This window comes from Rhincodon typus, chromosome 4 (genome assembly GCF_021869965.1).
Source record: "Rhincodon typus isolate 14 chromosome 4, sRhiTyp1.1, whole genome shotgun sequence".
Taxonomy (NCBI): Eukaryota; Metazoa; Chordata; class Chondrichthyes; order Orectolobiformes; family Rhincodontidae; genus Rhincodon; species Rhincodon typus.
In genome coordinates this window covers 71,709,369-71,730,864 of record NC_063335.1, presented here as the reverse complement: position 1 = coordinate 71,730,864, position 21,496 = coordinate 71,709,369, and the positions used below count along the sequence as shown (strand labels likewise).

Below are 21,496 nucleotides of genomic sequence, written 5' to 3'. Positions count from 1 at the left end.
CCCGGAGTGTCGGAGGCTGAAGGGTGTCCTTGTAGAGGTTTATAAAATCCTGAGGGGCACAGATAGGGTGAATAGCCAAAGTCTTTTTCCTAAGGTGGGGGAGTACAAAACCAGAAGGCACAGGTTAAGGTGAGAGGGGAAAAATTTAAAAAGGACCTGAGGGGGTAGCTTTTTCATGCAGAGTGTGGTGTGTGTATGGAACAAGCTGCCAGATGAAGTGGTAGAGGCAGCTAAAATTACAGCATTTAATAGGCATCTGGATGGGTGTATGAATAGGAAGGGTTTAGAAGGATTTGGGCGAAATGCTGGAAAATGGCAGTAGGTCGGCATGAACGAGTTGGACCGAAAGATCTGTTTCTGTGCTGTAGGACTCTATGTACTCAATGCCTCAATTTCTGAAGCCTAACATCCTTTGTTAAACATGCTCTCCGCATGTCTTGCTGGCATCCAAGATCTATGCACATGATCTACCCTATGTCCCTGTATCCCTGGACACGTTTTAGAATTCTGCCATTGAATCCATTTGCCTCTCTCTATCCCTTCTATAAGATGTATCATCGCACAGTTCTCTGCATTCAATTCTATCTCGCACACCTGCCCATTCTGCCAGTCTATCAGTCAATTTCCATCATGTTCACTTTTGGTCACATCTCCCAGTTTGGTATCATCGGCAAATGTTGAAATTGTATTCCAATATCAATGTCTTGTATAAATAAATAAAAAGCTGTGAATCTAGCACTGATACTTAAGAAATATCAATGTCTACTATGCTTCAGGCTACAAAGCAACCATTCACAACAACTTGCTGTCTTTTGTTCTAAAGCCAGGTTTCCATCACTGGATGTCACTTGTATTCCTTCAGTTTCAGTTTGGTTAGGCAGCCTTTTGTGTTTCTTCATCAAACACTTTCTTAAAATCACATTAACACCATATATTAGCTTTTCTTCATTTACTGAAACCTCTCCAACTACCTGTTGACTTGTTCTCCTGGTCATTGTTTTTAAACTTTACATACCACTGATTTCAAACTGATCAGCTTGTGATTACTCATAACATGCTTACACTTTTTCTTAGATAGCAAGGTGTGGAGCTGGATGAACACAGCAGGCCAAGCAGCATCAGAGGAGCAGGAAGGCTGACGTTTTGGGCCTAGACCCTTCTTCAGAAATGGGGGGGGGGAAGGGGGTTCTGAAATAAATAGGGAGAGAGGGGGAGGCAGATAGAAGATGGATAGAGGAGAAGATAGGTCGAGAGGAGACAGACAGGTCAAAGAGGCGGGGATGGAGCCAGTAAAAGTGAGTGTAGGTGGGGAGTTAGGGAGGAGATAGGTCAGTCCAGGGAGGACGGACAGGTCAAGGGGGCGGGACGAGGTTAGTAGGTAGGAGTTGGGGGTGGGGCTTGAGGTGGGAGGAGGGGATAGGTGGGAGGAAGGACAGGTTAGGGAGGTGGGAACGAGCTAGGCTGGTTTTGGGATGCAGTAGAGGGAGGGGAGATTTTGAAGCTTGTGAAGTCCACATTGATACCATTGGGCTGCAGGGTTCCCAAGCGGAATATGAGGTGCTGTTCCTGCAATGTGGACTTCATGCTCTCAACCCATCCTCCCCCATGCTCCTAACCTGCTCCCAAACAACCCCAAGCATTCATCCACTTACCTGGCACTTTACTCCTAATTCTAACCTTAAGTCTAAATTGGCACTCTACCGACCTGCACCCCTACCTGCTTCACGCATCTGGCACCATTCCCTGTCTCCATTTAAACTTTCGTCAATTGTTGTCAAAGTGTCATTGGGGCATTTAACTCCCAAAATATGACAGCAAATGTCGTAGAAAAGGGGTTGTTTTGCCTGCAATGCACTATGTGGATTTTTCCCTGGTTATCCCTGATGGACACATTGAGAGCAAGCCAGATTCTGAATCTTGGCTGGAAAAATCGCCAACAGGTAAGTGCCAAATGTCTAATCTGTTCCGACAGTAATCATATTACCTGGCCAATTATTCAATTCCTTTTTGAATGTCCTAATGCAGCATCCTTCAGCAAACATCTGTTAGTCAATAGCTCATTATTATAGTCATGGCGCCATGCTATAGAGTCATATAACATGGAAACAGTCTATTCGGTCTAACCAGTCCAGAATATAATCCCAAACTAAGCTAGCCCTACCTCCCTGCTCCTGGCTCTGATCCTTCCAAATCTTTCCTGTTCATGTACTTACCTAAGTGGCTTTTAAATGTTGTAACTGTAGAATTGGAGAAAGTCCATCCTAACATGGGCAAAATGCTGGTTGCGAGCTTCTTACTGTGTCTGATGTTTTATTCAGTGACTACTGGGCAATCTAGTTTGGTCTTTGATAAACTACTTGTTTGCGAGCCTGAAAATGTTAAAGTAATCATGTTTGAAAAGTGAACTTCATTCCAGTTGTAGCTAAACCACACGACAAGAGATAAAAGAAATGTTTAGATTGAATCTCAGTCGTGCTGATACCATAGCACTGGTTTATTGAGCATTTGGCACCAGCAATGAAAATGTTGACTTCTGTCAGGTAGCATAATGACAATGCAAACTTTAACCAATAAAAACATAAGAAACTGTACATCAGGGCTTAATTTGATCACTTAATTATCAGAAATTAGTATCCTGAAAGATCAAGGAGCTATTTTGCCTCCAAGCCTGCAATAACTTAGAGCATTTTAGACTATTAGTTCCTTGAGTTGTTACGTGGTTGTTTATTTGTCAGTGCTATATCACAAACTTGTACCAAAATATAGCAAATGTCTCCTTAGGTGCTATCAGACCATGCACGAGGTAGGGGAATTCTCTAGATTTTTGTGAAAGGATGAGCTTGATGGGGTAAATCGATCTTCAATTCTTGGCTTATCTTTGAATAATTTTCTCATCAGAATGTTGTCTTCATGATATAAATACACACTTTAGATCTTTGCAGATTGTAGCGTCTATAGTTCTTTAATATTTTTCTGCAAAAATCCTCACATGCTGTCAATTCAACTGTAATTAAAAATATCTTCAACGCTGTTCCTTGGGTTTTGATGAAGTAATTTATTTCTATTACTAACTCAAATAATAAGAAAGGAGTCTCCATCCTTGCTTATCCTATTTCTTCATTCACTACAACTATGTTCAGATGATTAGCAAATCTTGAGAGCCTAAACTATCTCATCAAGGAGTCAACACATATGTGAATTGCTCTCCATCCATTTCTGCTAAATCATCTTTTTTCTTGTATGCATCCCTTTTCTTCATGAACTTATCTCCTCTGACCATTTTAGCTTCTTCGCTTAAGAGTACATTTCAAATAAATAAGCACCAGAATACTGTCAGCTCAAGTCTGTTCTTCAACAATTAATTAATAGCTGGGTTGTGCGTAATGATCAAGAAAGTGACATGCCAATATCATATTCTGTTTAACTGTGCTCATTGTAAGATAGTAGTATCATGTCATGTGGGCCTTTGTCTACAGCTACTCTCCTATTTATCAAGGAAGATGTGTCACATTTAGCTTAGGCCAAAGTAAGGTTATGGTTTTATTATGGGATAAATACTGGAGAAGATCCACTGTGACACTTTATGGCTTGACCACAGGAGAAATATGAACCACTCTGCACTTTACTTATCAAACCAAAAGATGCGCAGTAAAACAGCTTTAAGTTTCAAACCACAGTTCTACGTCCAAAATTAGTTTGTCTTTTTAACTTAAAGTGCCTTAAAAGAAGTCACTTTCTTTTAAAGTATGCAGCTGATCTATGTTTCGAAATTAAATTTCATAAATAGTTTAGTGTGTAGTTCTTAAGACTAGTTGTATTTCCTGAGTGTATCTCGCTGGATCTTGTAACTTGATACCTTCTATTATTTGTCTTTAATTAATGATATAAAGATTTTTATAAGATAACCTGGGATATATAATCCTTTTTAGATTTCTTCAAATGGTCTCTTCAGCACATTGATAAGGTTTGATTCCTGATAATCATCTAGTGTGGTCTAATGAGTATTCTTGTGAAGCATGTGACCTCTATCTCTGAAAAACATAGACCCTGTAAAAATAGCACCGCGCTTTCAAAGTGACTGACGTCTTAAGGACCTAGTCATGAGATAACAGGAAGTGCTATCAGTAACATAACCATTACCCATAAGAAACTGATCAGAAATTGGTCATATGTCCCCAATCCAAGACTGATTGTGTGTTGTTCATGCGTTGACAAGCCAATCAGAGCTCAGGCATGCCACTGACCATGCACAGCGACAATGGCTAGCAAAGGTTAATAAGCCAGAACCTTCTTGCAGCCAGGCACGCAGCAAGAGGAAAGGAGAAACTTAGATAAGACTTCAATCAACAGAGCACAGCAAGAGGCAAATGCCCAGTTAGCCAGAAGTTGTGAGCTGGTGTCGCAAAAACTGACTGATTCCACAGCCTTTATTAAGTATCATTATTTTCCACTAATTGTAATAAACATTATGGATTCTGTGAAACTGGAGAAGGCATTCTTGTACCTGAAGTACTCTTGTCACTAGTCACAACTGAAGGCCCCTTTTAGATTAGCTCTCCAAAACTAGTCTGTTAATGTAATTGACTTATGTCTTACAATTAAAGTGAAATTAAATACTTCAGTTTCTCCATATTTAATCTCTATGAGAAGGTCCATTTCTAGCCCAATTTGCCTTTTAACATCAGGTAATCTGGAAGAGAACTACTAGCTCTTCCTTAGGAGGATTCTAGGAACTGAATCTAAATCTTGGCCTCTTTGCATAGAGGTGAGTGCACTTCATTTTTTTGCAAATGCAGTTGGCCAGACACATTCCAGTTATCAGGAATAAAATGATTGCTTTTCATCTGCAATATCATCTGAGGAAAACTGATTTATGGCCTATCAACAAGATTATCAATCAAGCTTGCCTCCAAAAATACACAGATTATACAGAAAATTGAAGGGAACATTAACACTGTTAAACAGGTTGATCTGGGTGACGTAGAATATTAAAATTCATAAAACAAAACTGGACCCAACCCACATTAAATGCCCGAACCTCCAGTTTTATCAGAGGCAGAATGGGGTTAAGTTTCTGGGTGATGAATCCACTGATCAGAAGTGGGCCCTACATTTTAACATGTCAATTACGCGTTTTCTTCTCAATTTTCAGATGTAACCCTCTTCTGCCGGGTTTCCTGGACTTCAGGAAACCTGACAGCTAAAGATGGGTGAGAATTGATGTATGGAAGAGTAATTTGTCTTTACACCACTGACTGTGAGCAAGAAAGAGCTGGAGAGCTACCTCTCAGTTCACCAAACTAACCTACTGCCACCCTGGCCTTGCCTTTCTAATCCCAGCCCTGCTAGTTCACCATCACCTTCTCCAGGGCAACCATCAATGGGCAATAAATGCTGCAGCCATCATCACATCAATGAATAAAAAAATTCTTATAGAATCCCTACCCTTCCTCCTCTGAACTCCCTGGATATGGATTCCAAACCTTCCTGATCTCCTGTCTCCAGCTGCTGATTTCTCTAGTCTGCAGTGATAGTCTCTAACCTCACTCTTCCATCACCCCTAGCCTGCATAACCACTGACAACATTGGCTTCTGATCTTCTCCCAACAACATGACTATGTGATCTCCACAAACACCCACTTCAATCTTCCATCCCCTCCTTCCCAATACAGGGTGAAAAGTTACACCATAAACCTGCCTCCAGACCAAAAGAGAAAACGATACAAACATATATGACAATAACGGACAGGACTAGACATGTTGACCCATCCAGGTTGTCCTCACAACTACAATGCCTTGTGGATCACAACACAGCTACTCCATACCAGGCCACTCAAATGTCATGTAATGAAATACACAAAGACAAACTGCTCTGCTGAATTAAGGCAAGTGATAACCTGAAAGCGTTGCGACCTGTTGAGGAAACTATTTTGGTGTAATACTGACCTCCAATCTCCAAAAATATGGGTCTCAGATCACCTCGTTACTCCATCATCTCTGAATGACTGCCCTCCTCTATTTGTGGCCTTCCCTAAACATTTTCTCTTGTTTCCATTCCAGACAATTTTTGTTGAAGGCCTCCTAACAGACAGTCTCTAAATTCGGGTGGTTGCAATCAGGAAATAGAATTGAAACATATTAATCAGATTCTATTGTTGAGTTTAGCAGAATGAGGAAACCTGTTCTTTTATATGGCGCAAATCAAAAAATTGCTACTACTACACCATCAACAACACCTACCCTCCCAACCTTCTCCTGCTCCACCACTCTCTAAAGATTGAAGTCATCTTTTCCAAGGTGGAAATGGAAAATAAAGTGGTTAATCTGGAAATTCAGTAAAGTCCTTACTGCTTTGTTACCTCTCTGATTCCAAATTGCTGTATAATATTTCCACAAAAACAAAAAGTAATTTTGGTTGGTTAATCATTATAAACTCCTACTTATATTGGTCCCTGCTCTTTCTACGTTATTGTGATATTTGAAAGCTTTCCACAGTAAGTAGTGAGAATTGAGCCTGTGCCTGTAGTTGATACTGTAAATTCATAAAGATGCATCAGGACAGAGGTCCTCAGTGAAACACTACACCATAAACGTGCCTCCAGGCAATAGGAGAAAATGATAGAAACATAAATGACAATAATGGACAGAACTAGATAAGTGCACCCAACCAGCTTGTGCTCACAACTACAGTGCCTTGTGCATCACAACATAGCTACTCCACACCACGTAACAAAATGGAAGTACACAAAGACAAACTGCTTCCCTAAATTAAGCCAGATGACGACCTGAAGGCATTGCAACCTACTGAGGATATCCTCATGGCATAATTGTATCAACTATTATACATGTGCAAGACTTCAAGCATACAGTTTTAGAAAATGAATGCACAGTGATGGCAGGATTTCATGGGAGACAATCATTTCTAATGATCAATAAACAACTCTTTTAAATGATTTACACTAACTTAAGAACAAGCCAGAAGGTATATCAGATAAAAGTTGTCTTACATTCTGTTTTCCAACAATATTATCAAATGGAAGTTCAGGACTCCAGGAACCTTCAGTAAATGTTGTGGCACTGTTTCTACTGTCGGGAGATGTACTGGATTCTTTCATAATGTCTTCAGGCAAAGTCAATAGGCTTTCTTCTGGTTGCTTGATCAGATACGATTCAATGTTGTGTTTTCTCAGAAACTCATTTCTCTCTTTTCCATGCCCTTCTTCAACCTCATAATCATTATTTAGACAATCCAGTGTCGCTTTAGAAATATGAATCCTCCTGCAAACAAACAGATGATTGGAGACACAATCAGTTCCCTCCGAGTTTGTTTTAAATTAATTATTCAACGAAGAATAAATTGCTTATGCTTTGTATAAAGGTCATGATATGTACCCAGGGATACCACCAGACTCCAGTTTGTTTGCAATATCAACATCCCAAGACCAGACATCAAATTGCCATTTCCGAAGCCCAAGCACTCCACAAAGCACTGATCCAGAATGTATTCCTATACGCATATCAATCTCATGTTTTGTGTGGACTCTCACATATCTAGCCAAACAAAATGAGATAAATATTACTGAAATTTTCAAACACGAAAACAAGCAAACTTAAAATTATAATGCAAATACAAATGGATAACAGCTTCAATAAAAATACCTTCATGTGGTAAAATGCAACAAGATAACATCATCACATATTTTAAAAAAAATTTTAGTTAAGGGTCAGTTTTCCATTTGTGCCCTCCTGCTTCAAAGTAATGGCGTGCGCAAATAGCAGAAAATGTGTGTTTTAATCTCTCCTTACAGATGCTGCCCGAAGCTCTGTTGGGTATTTCCAGCATTTCCTGTTTTAATTTCAGATTTCCAGCATTGACAGCACTATGCCTTTCCTTTTATTGTTTGTTATTTAAAGTTTAGACATCCATTTTATAAAATTTGCTTAATGAGTTCAATTAACAAATATTTACTACAGAAAACTTATAGTCTTTTTATCAACAGTTCGGCGTCTTCTTCAGAGTTAAAGATGTCTTAAAGGCTGGACCATTCCAGACAGCACAAGCTCACAAATTGATTTTGAAGGCACAAGAGAGATTTTGAACTGGCAAATCATTACAATAAAACACATTATAACCCGGTTGCATGTGACACTTAAAATACAATGGTGACATTTTGTTGTGTTTAAGTGCCAGTCATTTCTCAAGAGCGTATGGTTAAATGTCAATAGGTGAATCTTACAAACAGTTCTTGAGGCAACTGTCTTCACCTAACCACAGGTCTTCTCTTTACCTAATCTTTCAAATCGATGTATTAAAATAAGATATCACATGTTGATGCTTATGTGATATTTTTAATATTAAAACCATTCATGAAGAAGAAAAATAGACCCAGTGTACTATAAATTGGCATTTATCAAGCATTGGGGTCACAAGTTGTGACCTAACAATGCAGATTCTGAAGGTGGGCAAGAAGTAAAGTTGGTGCTGCCACCACTTTACTATGAAGGAGCAGAGGGTTTAGTGACCACAGTACTGCTGGCTGTATTTGTGCTTCAGAGGGGGCTGTCTTGTAATGTACTAATGTGTGGTACAGCCAACCTTCTGCTCTTAAGGGCAGTCTATCCCTTTTAAAGGTATTGAGTACTATTGCTGCAAATTAAAATGTGTACACATGAAAACCAGGACAGAGAGAAGTTTTCAATGTAACACCGGAGGTATTATTGGTTGGGGGTGGACAGAAGGAGATGGGCCACTGTTCCGTGGGGGTTAGGAGGTCTATTTGGAGCACTTGCAAAAAGGATAGCAGTGGGTGGTTTGAGATAGCCTCTTCATTTGGACCTGAGGAATTGGCAGCAGTACCACACAGTCCAATGGTCTCACTTGGACAAAGTCAGTGAATCCATCTTCATCCTCTTATCTGCCTTACACCAACGTCTCATGTTTCACAATGTACCTCACAACCCATTATGCACTCATCAGCATTTGCTGGTACTCAGGACATGGATCTAACATCCAAATACTCAACTCCACTCTCACAAACCTACCAATAATGACAGATTCTGTCCTACTTGGAGCTGCATCCACAGGTCCCCAGCTATTCAGTTCTTGCAGGCACCATGACATTCTTCCCTCTTTCTTCTAGGCCAATGTGGCATTCAATTGAAGTGAACACAGCAGAAATAGTGGGGAGCAAGGCTGCTGCATCTCCTGAAGCTTACAGAGATAGCTCACAGCATCATGGACCTAACTGCTTTTGTTATTTGCTATCACCGCGATCATTAAGAATGATGGCATGTTCCTGCCCTGTGCCACTTCTCAACTCCTAGCGCCCTCTCGTCCTGTGATCTGAGGTAATGAGCAAGTCATTGATGTTATGACCGTGGGCATCTCTTGCTTCCTGCTTCTCTCACACCAACTTCAGGTTTCTGTCTTCAGCCAAGTACAGCAGCCCCAGCAGAATGCGAGAGAACAGCAGCATAAAACTGACAAGAAGGCCCCTCCACTTGGTATAATATTTTCAGATGTAAGGTACCATGCTATTACAATCAGGGCTACACAGAGACACAAAGAAACAGATGGAGCACAAATACCAAACAACTTCATCCAAATATACAATTTATATAGCACAAAATGTTACCCATGCCACCAAAGTGCCCTCAAAAGGTTCTTTTCTTTCTTTCACTCCCACCTTGTCTTAGTATTATCCCAGGTTCTGCAGCTGGTGGTGGAGGGATCCTGCTTTACAGTGAAACCTGTTAGTGCTAGAGGTTTGATCAGGGGGCCCTGGAGGATTTTGTGTCTGGGCGGTCAAGTCATGATACTAAGACAAGGTGGGAGTGAAAGAAAGAAAAGAATCTTTTGAGGGCACTTTGGTGGCATGGGTAACATTTTGTGCTATATAAATTGTATATTTGGATGAAGTTGTTTGGTATTTGTGCTCCATCTGTTTCTTTGTGTCTCTGTGTAGCCCTGATTGTAATAGCATGGTACCTTACACCATGCCACAGGGTGGATCATTGATCAGAGTCTGTGTTGAGAGCCTGCTGCAGCACGTGGTAGCAAGACAAGCAAGGTATATATATAAATCTACACAAGTCTCACTTTCCAGCACTTGACACATCGCCATGAATGTTGTGACAATTCAAGTGTCCAGACGATTTCTTTTTTTAAAGATTCTCACCTCAACTACCCTCGCAGGCAGTGCATTCCAGGACCACACTATCCTCTGGGTGAAAAAAGCTTTTCCTAGAATCCCCTCTAAATCTTCTGCCTTTTACCTTAAAACTATACCCACTTTTTATTGACCCCTCAATTAAGGGAACGGCAGCTTTCATTCCATTCTGTCCATACACTTCATCATCTTACATGACCTCAATCAGGTCCCTCTTAGTATACTCTGCCCTAAAGAAAACAGCCCGAGCTTATCTGGGCTCCCTTCAGACCTAAACTGCTCCATCCCAGGCAAAATCCTGGTGAATCCCCTCTGCACCCCTACCAGTGCAATCACTTCTGGACTGCTCTGCCACGGTGGTTAGGTGGAAGGATGAGTTGAAAGCAAAACATAGTTTAAAGATGTGGCTTGGCAAATTGACTTGAATTAGTAATATGTTCTGCCTATTTCATTGATACATTTTTGAACATCCCATTGTGAACAAGAGAAGTTGCACACTGCCTCACTCCAAAAGCTCAAACAAAAGCTTGTTTGCCCAGATTATTCAGTGTTATTTCCTGGCAGATCTGAAATGGTTCTCAAAACCAAGACTTCTTGTTCTGTGGTTCCAGCAAATCTGTATTTGGACTGCTAATGATGTGGGTAGGCTTGGGTTAGGAGTATGGAAGGGTGATGATGCCTGATTTTGTGAGCCCAGTCACTCCTATTATTTTTATCAGCCTCCTTAAAATTTCTGCAATGTGCAAAAATAAAGTATTAATAAAAGTAATAACTAAAATTCTTACAATGTAAAAAAATTGGACTTGCACAGCAATAAGATTTATACATAATACAGAAAGGGTTTTGCCACCAATATTCAAAATTACACTGCAATTTTAAAAAGATATATAAATAATATGAGTCATGATAATAAACTCGGAGATCTTGCCATTTTTGTTGTACCTCCAATAAAGCTTCACAAAATTGTGAGGTAAACAACCAGAGACTTTTTGATGGTGATATTGGTTTAGACATAAAAATGGTCTAGCATATTGAGGGAACTCCCCTGATTTTTGTTGAATAGCATCATTTTATACCAATCTACAGCAGCAAATGGGATTTTGACTAACATTTTATTCAAAAGCCACCAACTCTGGCAGTGCAGCACCGATTACCCTGACATCTCAATCTAAGACTTAAGGTAATAAAGTTACACAATAAATAAACAATATAGTAAACTTACATAATACAATTGTGGCTCAGTTGATGAAACTGTCAACTCTCAGTTAGAAGGCTATGGTTGACATAATTTTTAAAAAAGTCAACCTGCTCTGCCACATTAGGACACATCCCCAATGCAGAGTGGGACCAGAACCCAGCCCTTCTCACCCAAAGGTGAGAGCACACACTTAGGTTTCCAGCATGGGCCTTGAATGCCCGATCTTATAACTTGGAAGCAAAAGCACTACCATGGCCGGTGGGTTGGGGACACGGACGGGGCTGGCCAGCGTATTGGGGCCTGGTGTGGTTAGCTTATTAAGATCTCGAGCCCGGCAGAGCAGGGAAAGCGAAACCACATGTGGAAAGCCCACAGTGTGGACAGCCTGCAGGCTTTAGACAAACTTTAACTTTATCTTATAATTTTATTTCTTCATCTTCCCAATTTATATTATGAAGAACTGTAATGTAGAATTTTTAGCTTTCCTCTTTATTTTTCTATTTTTGTACCGAACCTGTTTTAGTACCTAAGATTTGTACCTCGGTACTTTGTACATAAGATGGCATCTTCTGTGGTGACATTGTACATATTTCACCGTACTCCTGTACTTTATACTTGAGTACACATGACAATAAACTTAATTCTAATTCTAATTCTGAGATGACACTGATACTTTCTAACAGATCTACTGCAAATATATTTAAATGATAGGTGAGCAAAATAGATGTTTTATTAATTGAATATGTTGGTGGGTTAAACCAGTATCTCAATTTTTCTAGCATAATTTTACAAGGGGAATTAAATCCACAAGTAGCAAACTCCAGCTGGAAACCGTAAACCAATATTTGAACAAATACCCAATTTGTATTGTTGACTGCACAGTTAACTGGTATATGCTACCACCTTTATTATTGTAATCTTAATGAATCAAAATATTAATATCCAATCCATTGAAAATATAAAATAAATTTAAATCCCCAGCAAAGCCTGTATTTAGTATGTTGACTCATTTCAGTAATAATCATTATTAAATGTTTTCAATGCATTACAAAACTGGAAAATCTTACATTTCTGGCACCAATCATGACTTCAGGATGTTTCACGCTAAAAAGCCATTGAGATAATTTTGAACTTTAGCCAGTGTTGCAATATAGCGAGTGCAGCAACCAGTTTACACATTGCAAAATTCCACAGACATCAATATGATAACAACCTGATCATATCGTTTTTGTGTGATGCTGATTGAGGGTCAAAAATTGGCCAGTGACAACATTCTTTGCAATAGTCCTTTAAAATGGGATTGCTTACAACCACTGATAGGACAGTAGGATTTAATATCTCATCTGAAAACAGCATCTCTAACAGCTCAGCACTCCCTCAGTACTAAAGAGGGGTTTTATTTCTTATACTTTGTGCTCAAGTACTGGAGAAGCCCTTGAACCCATAATGTTCTAACTGAGAGGTGGCAGTTTCACCAACTGAGACACAACTGATACTATGTAAGTTTACTATATTTTTATCTATTGTGTAACTTTATTACCTTAAATCTGCACTTGTAATAAGCTTCGGCACACTTGTACAATTGTGATGAAATTACCTTATTGCCTTGATCATGCTAAGACCCATTTCAACACAGCAGTGTGCGTGGTCTTGACGTGGTTCAGGGAGTCCAGAAACACAGTAATAGCAATCTCCCAGGATCTTAATTCTAAGGCAGTGATGCTCCTAAAATATTATTAAAAATACATTATTTTAACTGCTATACTGCACTGTATAATTGTGTTAGTGGAACTCTACACGCACAGTTGCACATTTTCATTATTTTGCATTTATAAAGCTTCTGACAACTAAATTTGCTGAGGTAAGAAGCAAAAATCAGCAAATTTCTCTTCAATGATTACACCTATCCGATCAGGTGTCTGGGAAAAGCATTACAGACAGTGTAAGCAAACAACCTCAAGCATCTTTTAAATATAACGCCTTACTTAAAACGAGCAGGCTACATAGGAAGCTCTTAAAAATATACTTAAATTCAAATTTAAATAAGTACCTTCCTTAGTAAACATTGTGACACATTACAACAGGTCACATATTAGGAATGTATTATTCTGTCTGGAAAATATAATTGCATAAATTACAGATAATATGCAATGCAAATGAGTCTTTAAGCTAATTATTGAGTACTGAAGGATATACCCTATTCTAAGGAGCACGACCTTCTTAGAGGTGCTGTATTTCTCTGCCAATTTCATTATAAAACACAGTGGGTTGAAACTGGTCATTGCTAGTGGCTTAAAATGGACTGAAAGCAAATTTAAAGCAACTGGAGGGAAAGTGATTTTAATTTGCCAATTGCTGCAGGATTTATAGATATCACAAACAATTGTTTTCTTGCAAGCAGAAAATTACAGCTAAAAAGGCACTTAGACATGAGTGGTCAAAATATCATCAGAATTAATCAAACAAATCAAGAAAATATGTCAGATAGCAAACAATATTAATAAAATTCATTGAGAGATTTTACTGAAGAAACATTGATGAGAAATGGAAAATTCTTCATTCTTATGCTCAAATGAAGCAAGTCTACAATATTATAAGCCAAGTCAATGGTAAAATAAAACCAAATAGCAAACTGATTATGGCCAAAGATGACTGCTATGTAAAGGAAAATAGCTCATAGGAAAACTAAAATAGGTATAAAATTCAGCTAAGGGCAACAGAAGCTGCTACCAGACCAGCCAACAGGATGTCAAAGAAGAGAGTAATAGGAGAATCATTGTAATTGAAAAGAGTTTTTTCAAGAACATTTAACAGAGAGCCATTAAGAACTGTACAGGGCCACTGACAGATTTCAAGGGCAAATTAAATGGACTTATGAACTTTGGCAGAGGTTTTAAATGGTTGCTTAGCATCAATCTATATTATTGAAGATAATGTTTTGTTATTGTAATTGAATAATTAAAATTGATGTGTATTTAGACCTGGCTAAAATCAAATCATTCGAGTAAATTGGGTTGCTGGTTCTGAGACCATGCACAAGGCTGCTCAGAGAAATGGGAGGTGCACTTGGTGGGTTATGGGTGGGGGGGAACGGGGGACAGGGGCGGTGGGGGGCTTGGGATTGTTGCGAAAGGCTGGAAAAAGGCTCACCTGTACATTTCTCTAAGAGGGCATAAAACAGGATAATTTTGGCCTTGCTCACTGGTGCAACTGTTGAGGATACACTCTCTCTGACAACAGACGTGTCTTGACAGAGAAAAATTTGATTTCTGCAAAGTACTAACGTTGCTACCAATGTTGCCGAATCAGTTTCAGTTCCTGCCACAGTCAGAATACATCTCACCTTTAAGAGCTGCTGTCTGACTTCAAGTAGTAAGCTTAGTCACATGCTGAGAGCGCAGCCGTTCAATTTCACTGTTCGACAGCACCCCAGCCCATCAGATTGACTGATAGAGCACTCCCACTACGCTCTGAACCCAATCCTAACCTTCGCAGCTCAAGAACCCAGCACTTGGATTATATTTCAATGTCTTACCGACTAGCTACATGCGTGTTCACCTCCAACCCTGCTCAAGTTAAACTCAGAAGTAGACAGGACCTTGTCGGGTTCCAGATCTGGGACCATCTTTTGGGCTTTAACCCTAATTGTACCCAATCACACCTCTCCTTGGCAGATATACATTCATGTTGTGGAGAACTTTTAGTATAATGAACTTGGGGAAATGAACTTGAAAATGCAAAAAAAATAGATTTTTTTTCAATTAGATAGGATTGGGACAGAAAATGTATAAGTTATGAAAGCTAGAAATAGACTAGGGGTTTTGAACTATTTCTTTTGGAAGAGCGATTAATTTCTGGAATAATTTGACAGAAAATGCAGTAAGTATAGCTTCACTGCAAGTAATCAACAGGGATTTGGGCAAGATCTCAAGACTGATAAACAAGTGTACACACAGAATATCTTTGGGGTTGTGTTGTATACTTACTCTAGTCCCCACAAACTTGTTGGTAAGCTTCAGAATCAGAAACGAATTTCACTTGGATTTCTCCTGGACCAGTCATTTTATTTTGTCTTTTCAATATATTGCACTATGTGGTAGTTGGTGTTGGAGTCGGATGGTAGTGGGCAGAATATGTAAATGGCTTTCCAAAATGACACAATGTCTTGATAGGACTGTTCTGATGAACCATACAGTGTACTTCATATATCTTTACATAAGCTTTGGTCATGTGCTTTAAGATCACAGTGTCAAATTGTCTTTGTGAAGTTCTTGGAACATGATACTACATTAAAGGTGTTAACTAAATGCAAATTGCTTTTACAGATTTTCAGTGTCTATTTTCTTCAGTAATACATGAAGTTCAGCTAATGAATTTGCTGTAAGTGCTCATTGCAAAACAGTACTTAACTTAGCTTTCATCAGATTTTAAAACAAAAAAACTACATTTCACTGATTATTAAGTAATGTATCTGATTATTCCAATTATTAATCCAAATTAGTAGAGAATCCTGACTAATTGTTTGAAGAACTGTTTGAACAGGTCCAGAGTTGGCCACAAAGTATATGGGCAAAGGTACTAAATGAGTACTTTACTTCTGTCTTTACCAAATTAAAATATGGTAACAATGGCTCCATTGAAAATGTCGGTACAAGCAACTGAGCAGTACAGTGATAGATAAAGAAAGGGTGCTAAAGAGGCTGTTAGCACTTGAGGTAGAAAAGTTGCCAGACCCAAATGGGATACATCCTAGTTTGCTGAGAGAGGCAGAGGAGCAAATTGCGGAGCTGTTGACAGAAATTTTTCAGACTTTTTTAAACACAGGATTAGTCCTAGGGGACTGGAGGATCGTTGTCTAAGAAAGGGGCAAAGGATAACCCAGGAAACTACAGACCTATCAGCTTGACATCAGTAGTGGATAAACTGATGGAAGCCATAATATGGGATAAGATAAATATACACAACAAGAAGAATACGTTAACATCACACAGTCAACATGGCTTTGTCATGTTTGTCAAATTTAACTGAATTTTTTGACAAGGTGACACAGGCAGTGGATGAGGGTAGTGCTGTGGATGTTGCATATTTAGACTTTCAGAAAGTATTTGACACAGTGCCACATGGCAGGCCAGTTAGCAAATGTGAAATTTTTGGGATTGATGGGTCCTTGGCAGCATGGATTAGAAGTTGTCTAAAAGATAGGAAACAGAGGGTAGGTATAGAAGGGTATTTCTCAGACTGGAGATGAGTTGAAGATGGTGCTCCCCAGGGATTGGTGTCGGAACGCTTGCTTTTTCAGATTTATACAAATGATTGGACATGGGTGTTGAGGGTAAAATCTTTAAATTTGCAAATTATACTAAGCGAGGGAGAATAGTGAATTGTGAGGATGATGCTGAATGACTTCAGAGGGACATTGACAGGTTGGCCAAATGAGCAGACACCTGCCAGAAAAATTTCAATGCAGAGAAATGTGAGGTAATACATTGTGGTCAAAGAAACACAGAGAGATGGTACAACTCGAGGGCAGTACAGGAGCAGAAGGACCTTGGGGCTCATGTGTATAATTCTCTGAATGGGCCGGCAGGGGAGTTGAAATAGTTGTTAGGAAAGCTTATAGGATCCTTGGGTTTATAAATAGATGCATAAAAGTAAGGAAGCGATACTATGCCTTTACAAATCATTGGTCAGATCACATTTGGACTATTGTGGTTAGTTCTGGGTATCTTATTTAAGAAAGAATATTAAAGCCCCAGAGAGACAGCAAAAGAGATTCACTAGAATTATATCAGGAATGAGGGATTTTAGATACAAGGAGAAATGGGAGAAATTGGGCTTATTCTCCTCAGTGCACAAACGATTAAGCGGTTACCTTATTGAGGTGTTCAAAATTATGAACAATTTTGACAGGGTGAAGAAGGAAATTCTGTTTCCGCTATTTGGTATGTCAGTAACTAGTGGTCACAATGTCAAGACTGTCAGCAAGACAGCTAGGAGTGCGATGAAGAGAAATTTCTTTACTCAGAGAGCTGTTGGGATTTGGAATGCACTGCCTGGGAGAGTAGTGAAGGTGGATTCCATAGGCGGTTTCAAAAGAGAGCTTGACATATATTTGCAAGTGATGAATTTAGAAGGCTATGGAGATAGGGCTGGAGAAGGGGACTAGCTGGGTAACTCTTTCAATAGTACAGTACAAACAGAATGGGTCGAATGGTCTCCTTCTGTACTGTAAATTTTTATGATTCTAATCAGCAAGTATATTGTTATCATTTAACTCTGCGGTTACCGACATCAATGTGCTGACACTGATCTTGTAGCCTTTCAATGAACCCTTTGTAGTGACATGATATCATGTGTAAATGCATGCATACATACAAACAAGTCAGGAACTGGAGCAAGCCATTTAACATTTCAAGCCTGCTGCATCATTTGCTCAGATCGTAGCTGATCTGACTGTGGCCTCCACTTTGCTTCGCTGTCCACCCTATTACCCTTTGAATCTCTCCTTCGATTATGAATCTAACTCAGCCTTAATGTTCAATGACTGTCCCTCCACTACTCTCTGAGGAGGAGAGCTTCATGGAGGAATGACCCTCTCAGTAAATAAGAAATCTACAAATGTCAATCTTAAACAGGAGAATCCTTATTTTTAAACTGTCTCTCCTAGTTTGAGTCTCTAAGAAGAAACATCCTCTTATTTTACCAATGCTTTGTATAACTGTAACAGAACTTCCCTACTTTTACATTTCATTCCCATTACAAATAAATGACATTTTGGAAGTAGGTTCCTAAAAGTATGCACCTTTGGCAGGACATAAACAGCTGATCAGGAATTTTTCTTTCAATGCACTGGGTAGCCAGTCTGATATTGGGCGTTTCTCAGCCCATGGTGCACAACCCAATATTCAAAGGCAGTCTCACAAAGGAAATGGAACATTTTAAAATAACTTGCTTCAATTTTTGTATGATGTCCTTTGCTACACTGTCAAACAGTCTATTTTGTTTGCAACCTGACAGTACAAAGTTAATGTTGCTGAAATGTTCACCAAGATTCAGCAATGCCCTCTGGCTCTTATCTCTCCACTATGTTCCCACTGTGTGTATATCCCACTTTTTTGACAGATCATATCACTTTACATTTACCTACCTTAAACATATTTGCTGTTCTTCTCTGCATAAAGCAAACATCTCTCTGAATTTGTCAATGGTGATTCTTGATAGTTGTTGCTGATTCTCAAATTTAGACAACTTTGAAATGATTTAAAACTCATTTCAAAGTCAAGCGTGAATTTGATAAATAGGAATGTTGAAACAATGGTAACCATATTTTTGAATAATGAACAACACTAAAAGACTAGAAATAAACCTTTGTGAAAGAGAGAGTTGGTATTTGATTAGTGACCTGCACGTGCAAACTATTTCTCCTTATTTATTCTTTTAAAACCCTTAAAAGACCTTTATCACATCTCCTTTTATGCTTCTTTGCTCTAAGGAGAATAACTCCAGTTTCTCTACTGTCCCCATCAGTGTTCCCTCTAATTTTTCCTTCTTTAGCGTGGACTCATGAGGTCCATGTGTGACAGAACTTCCGAAACTGGAGGTCAATGTTACAATCTGCGTTGGCACAGCGATCGCATGCACAGAACATTAGAATGGCTATGAACATGCATAGCCTAGAGGAAACCTTGCTCCACATGCAAATGAAGTTTGTTCATTCCTGGTATCGAACTCCTTTGCACCTTAAGAACATAAAAACATAAGAAATAGCAGCAGGAGTAGACCATTTGGCCTCTCAAGCCTATCCTACCATTCTAAAAGATCATTTCTGATCTGTCCCAGGCCTCAACTCCTTTCCATGCCAGCTCCTGATAGCATCAACTCCCACACATTTAACACAAATCCAGCTATCTTCCCTTTAAGTGCTTTCAATGATCTAGCTTCCACAACTGTCTACGTTAGAAAATTTCACACATTCATTAGCCTCTGGGAAGAGAAATTCCTTCACATTTCAGTTTTAATGAGTGTCCCTACTACTGGGAATATCTTCTCAACATCTACCTGTCAAGCCTCCTCAGAATTTTGTATGTTTCAAAAAGATCACGCCTCATTCTTTGAAATTCTTTTGAATAAAGGCCTAAGCTATTTAGTTGTTCTTGATAAGTCATATAATGTCAGTACATTCTTTCTTAAATGATGGCGACCAAAACTATACATAATACTTCAGGCGTGGCTTCACCAACACCCTGTACTCTTGCAATAAAACTTTCTATTTTCAAACTCCAAACCCTTAGCAATGAAGGCCAAACTTCTATTTGCCTTCTTAATTACCCGCAGCAACTACACTGTAACCTCTTGTATTTCATACCTAAAAAAAACCCAGGTGCCTCAGGGCAACCATTGGAGTATCCCTCCATTTAAATCTTAGTCTGTCTTTTTGCTTCTTCCTATCAATGTGCATGACCTGACACGTCCCTACATTTAACTCCATCTGCCAAGTTTTTACTAACTCACTCAACTATCCAAATCTTTTTGCAGATTCTGTATGTCCTCATCACAACATACCCTCCCTTTTTTTGTTTTGTTGCAAATTTGGATGCTTTACGCTCTGCACCCTGTGCCCCTGGAACACCCCCTCCAAGTCACTGACATAATTAGTAAATAATTGAGGCGCTAGGGCTAATCCTTTGGGCGTTCTAATAGTTGTGTCTTTCCAATGTGAAAAAAGAAACAATTAATCCTGACCCTCTGTCTTTTGTGGTGTTAACCAATTTTCAGTCCATGCTAGTACATTACCCTGAATACTCTGAGCTCCTATCTTGTGTAATAATATTTTATGAGGCACCTCTGTGAATGCCGTCTGGAAAACTAAATACACTACATCTACCTGTTCCCCTTTATCAACTCTGCTCATTATTTCCTTAAAGGACTCTAGTAACATGATTTCCTTTTCATAAAACCATGCTGATTCTGTTAGATTGCATTAAGCTTTTCTAAATGTCCTGGTATTTCTTCCTATATAATGGAGTATAACATTTGCCCAATGACAGATGTTAAGCTAATGGCCCATTGCTTTCTGCTTTCTGTCTCCCTCTCCTCTTGAGCATGGCGGTCGCATTAGTTGCTTTCTAATCTGCAAGAACTCTCCTGAATTCAGTGAGTTCTGGAATGTGTCAAGTAATATCTACATTTTCTCCTCAGCCACTTCCTTCATCAGACCAGGGCAACTTGTCTGCTTCGGTCCCATTAGTTTGTCAAACACTTTGAACCTTGTGATAGAGACTGTTATAAGATCTTAACTTCCATTAGCACTTTGCTTATCTGTCATCTTTAGGATGTTTATTGTGTCCTCCACCATAAAGACTGATAAAATTATTAGTTTAAATTATCAGCCATTTCCACATTCCCTATTATCAATTCCCCAATGCAACGTCCAAACTTTTGTTTAATACCCATAGAAGCTCCTACTGTATGTTTTCATACTGATTGCCAATGAACATTTGTAATTAATTTTCTCCATCCTTATCAGCCAGTTAGTCATTTGCTGCTGGTTCCTAAAATATTCCTGATTTTTCTACCTACCATTAGCTTTTGTCATTCTGCATGCCTTAGTTTTTGACTGGATTGTTTGATCGGCCTTGTCTAAGGTCATGACATCCTTCCAAAATATGGTGCCTAGGATTGGCTGTAAAAGTCTAGCTGATGTCTTACTACTATTTTATAAAAGTTTAGCATACTTTCTTACATTTGTACTTTATTCCTTTTTTGATAAAGGCAAGGATCCCATACATCTTTTAAACAGCCTTCTCAATTTTTCCTCCCTTCTTCAAAGATTTATGTATGTGTAAACCCGGGTTCCACTATTCAATTCCTTTAAAACTACCATTTATTTCATTTTGCCATTCCTCAATCTTCCTGCCAAAATGAATGACATCTTATGTCTCTATGTTAAATCTACTCTGTCATGTGCCTGTTCAGTCTGGTTCTGTCCTTGCAGAATTTGCCACTACCTCCCTCACAGTTTATCTGAGTTCTGAACTTTGTGGCATCTGCAAGCTTTGAAACTATAGGGTCATAGAAGTCTACTGCACAGAACAAGGCTCCTTTGGCCCATCAAGTCTGCACCAGTCAA

At 39.1% G+C, this 21,496-nt stretch overlaps 1 protein-coding gene across 3 annotated transcripts in view; it reads right to left on the bottom strand.

Moving 5' to 3' along the window:
• adcy8 (adenylate cyclase 8 (brain)) overlaps nucleotides 1-21,496 on the bottom strand; it is a 104,547-nt gene that overhangs the window by 67,274 nt on the left and 15,777 nt on the right. For all 3 annotated transcript variants that reach the window (XR_007261930.1, XM_020514206.2, XM_020514207.2), the window contains exons 5-7: nucleotides 12,965-13,092; nucleotides 7,393-7,551; nucleotides 7,008-7,278 (exon numbers count right to left, since the gene is read on the bottom strand). Coding sequence is in view for 2 of the 3 variants with exons in the window: in XM_020514206.2 (XP_020369795.1) it covers nucleotides 7,008-7,278; nucleotides 7,393-7,551; nucleotides 12,965-13,092 (558 nt within the window). In the remaining variant the exon portion in view is untranslated. The remainder of the gene's footprint in view (nucleotides 1-7,007; nucleotides 7,279-7,392; nucleotides 7,552-12,964; nucleotides 13,093-21,496) is intronic.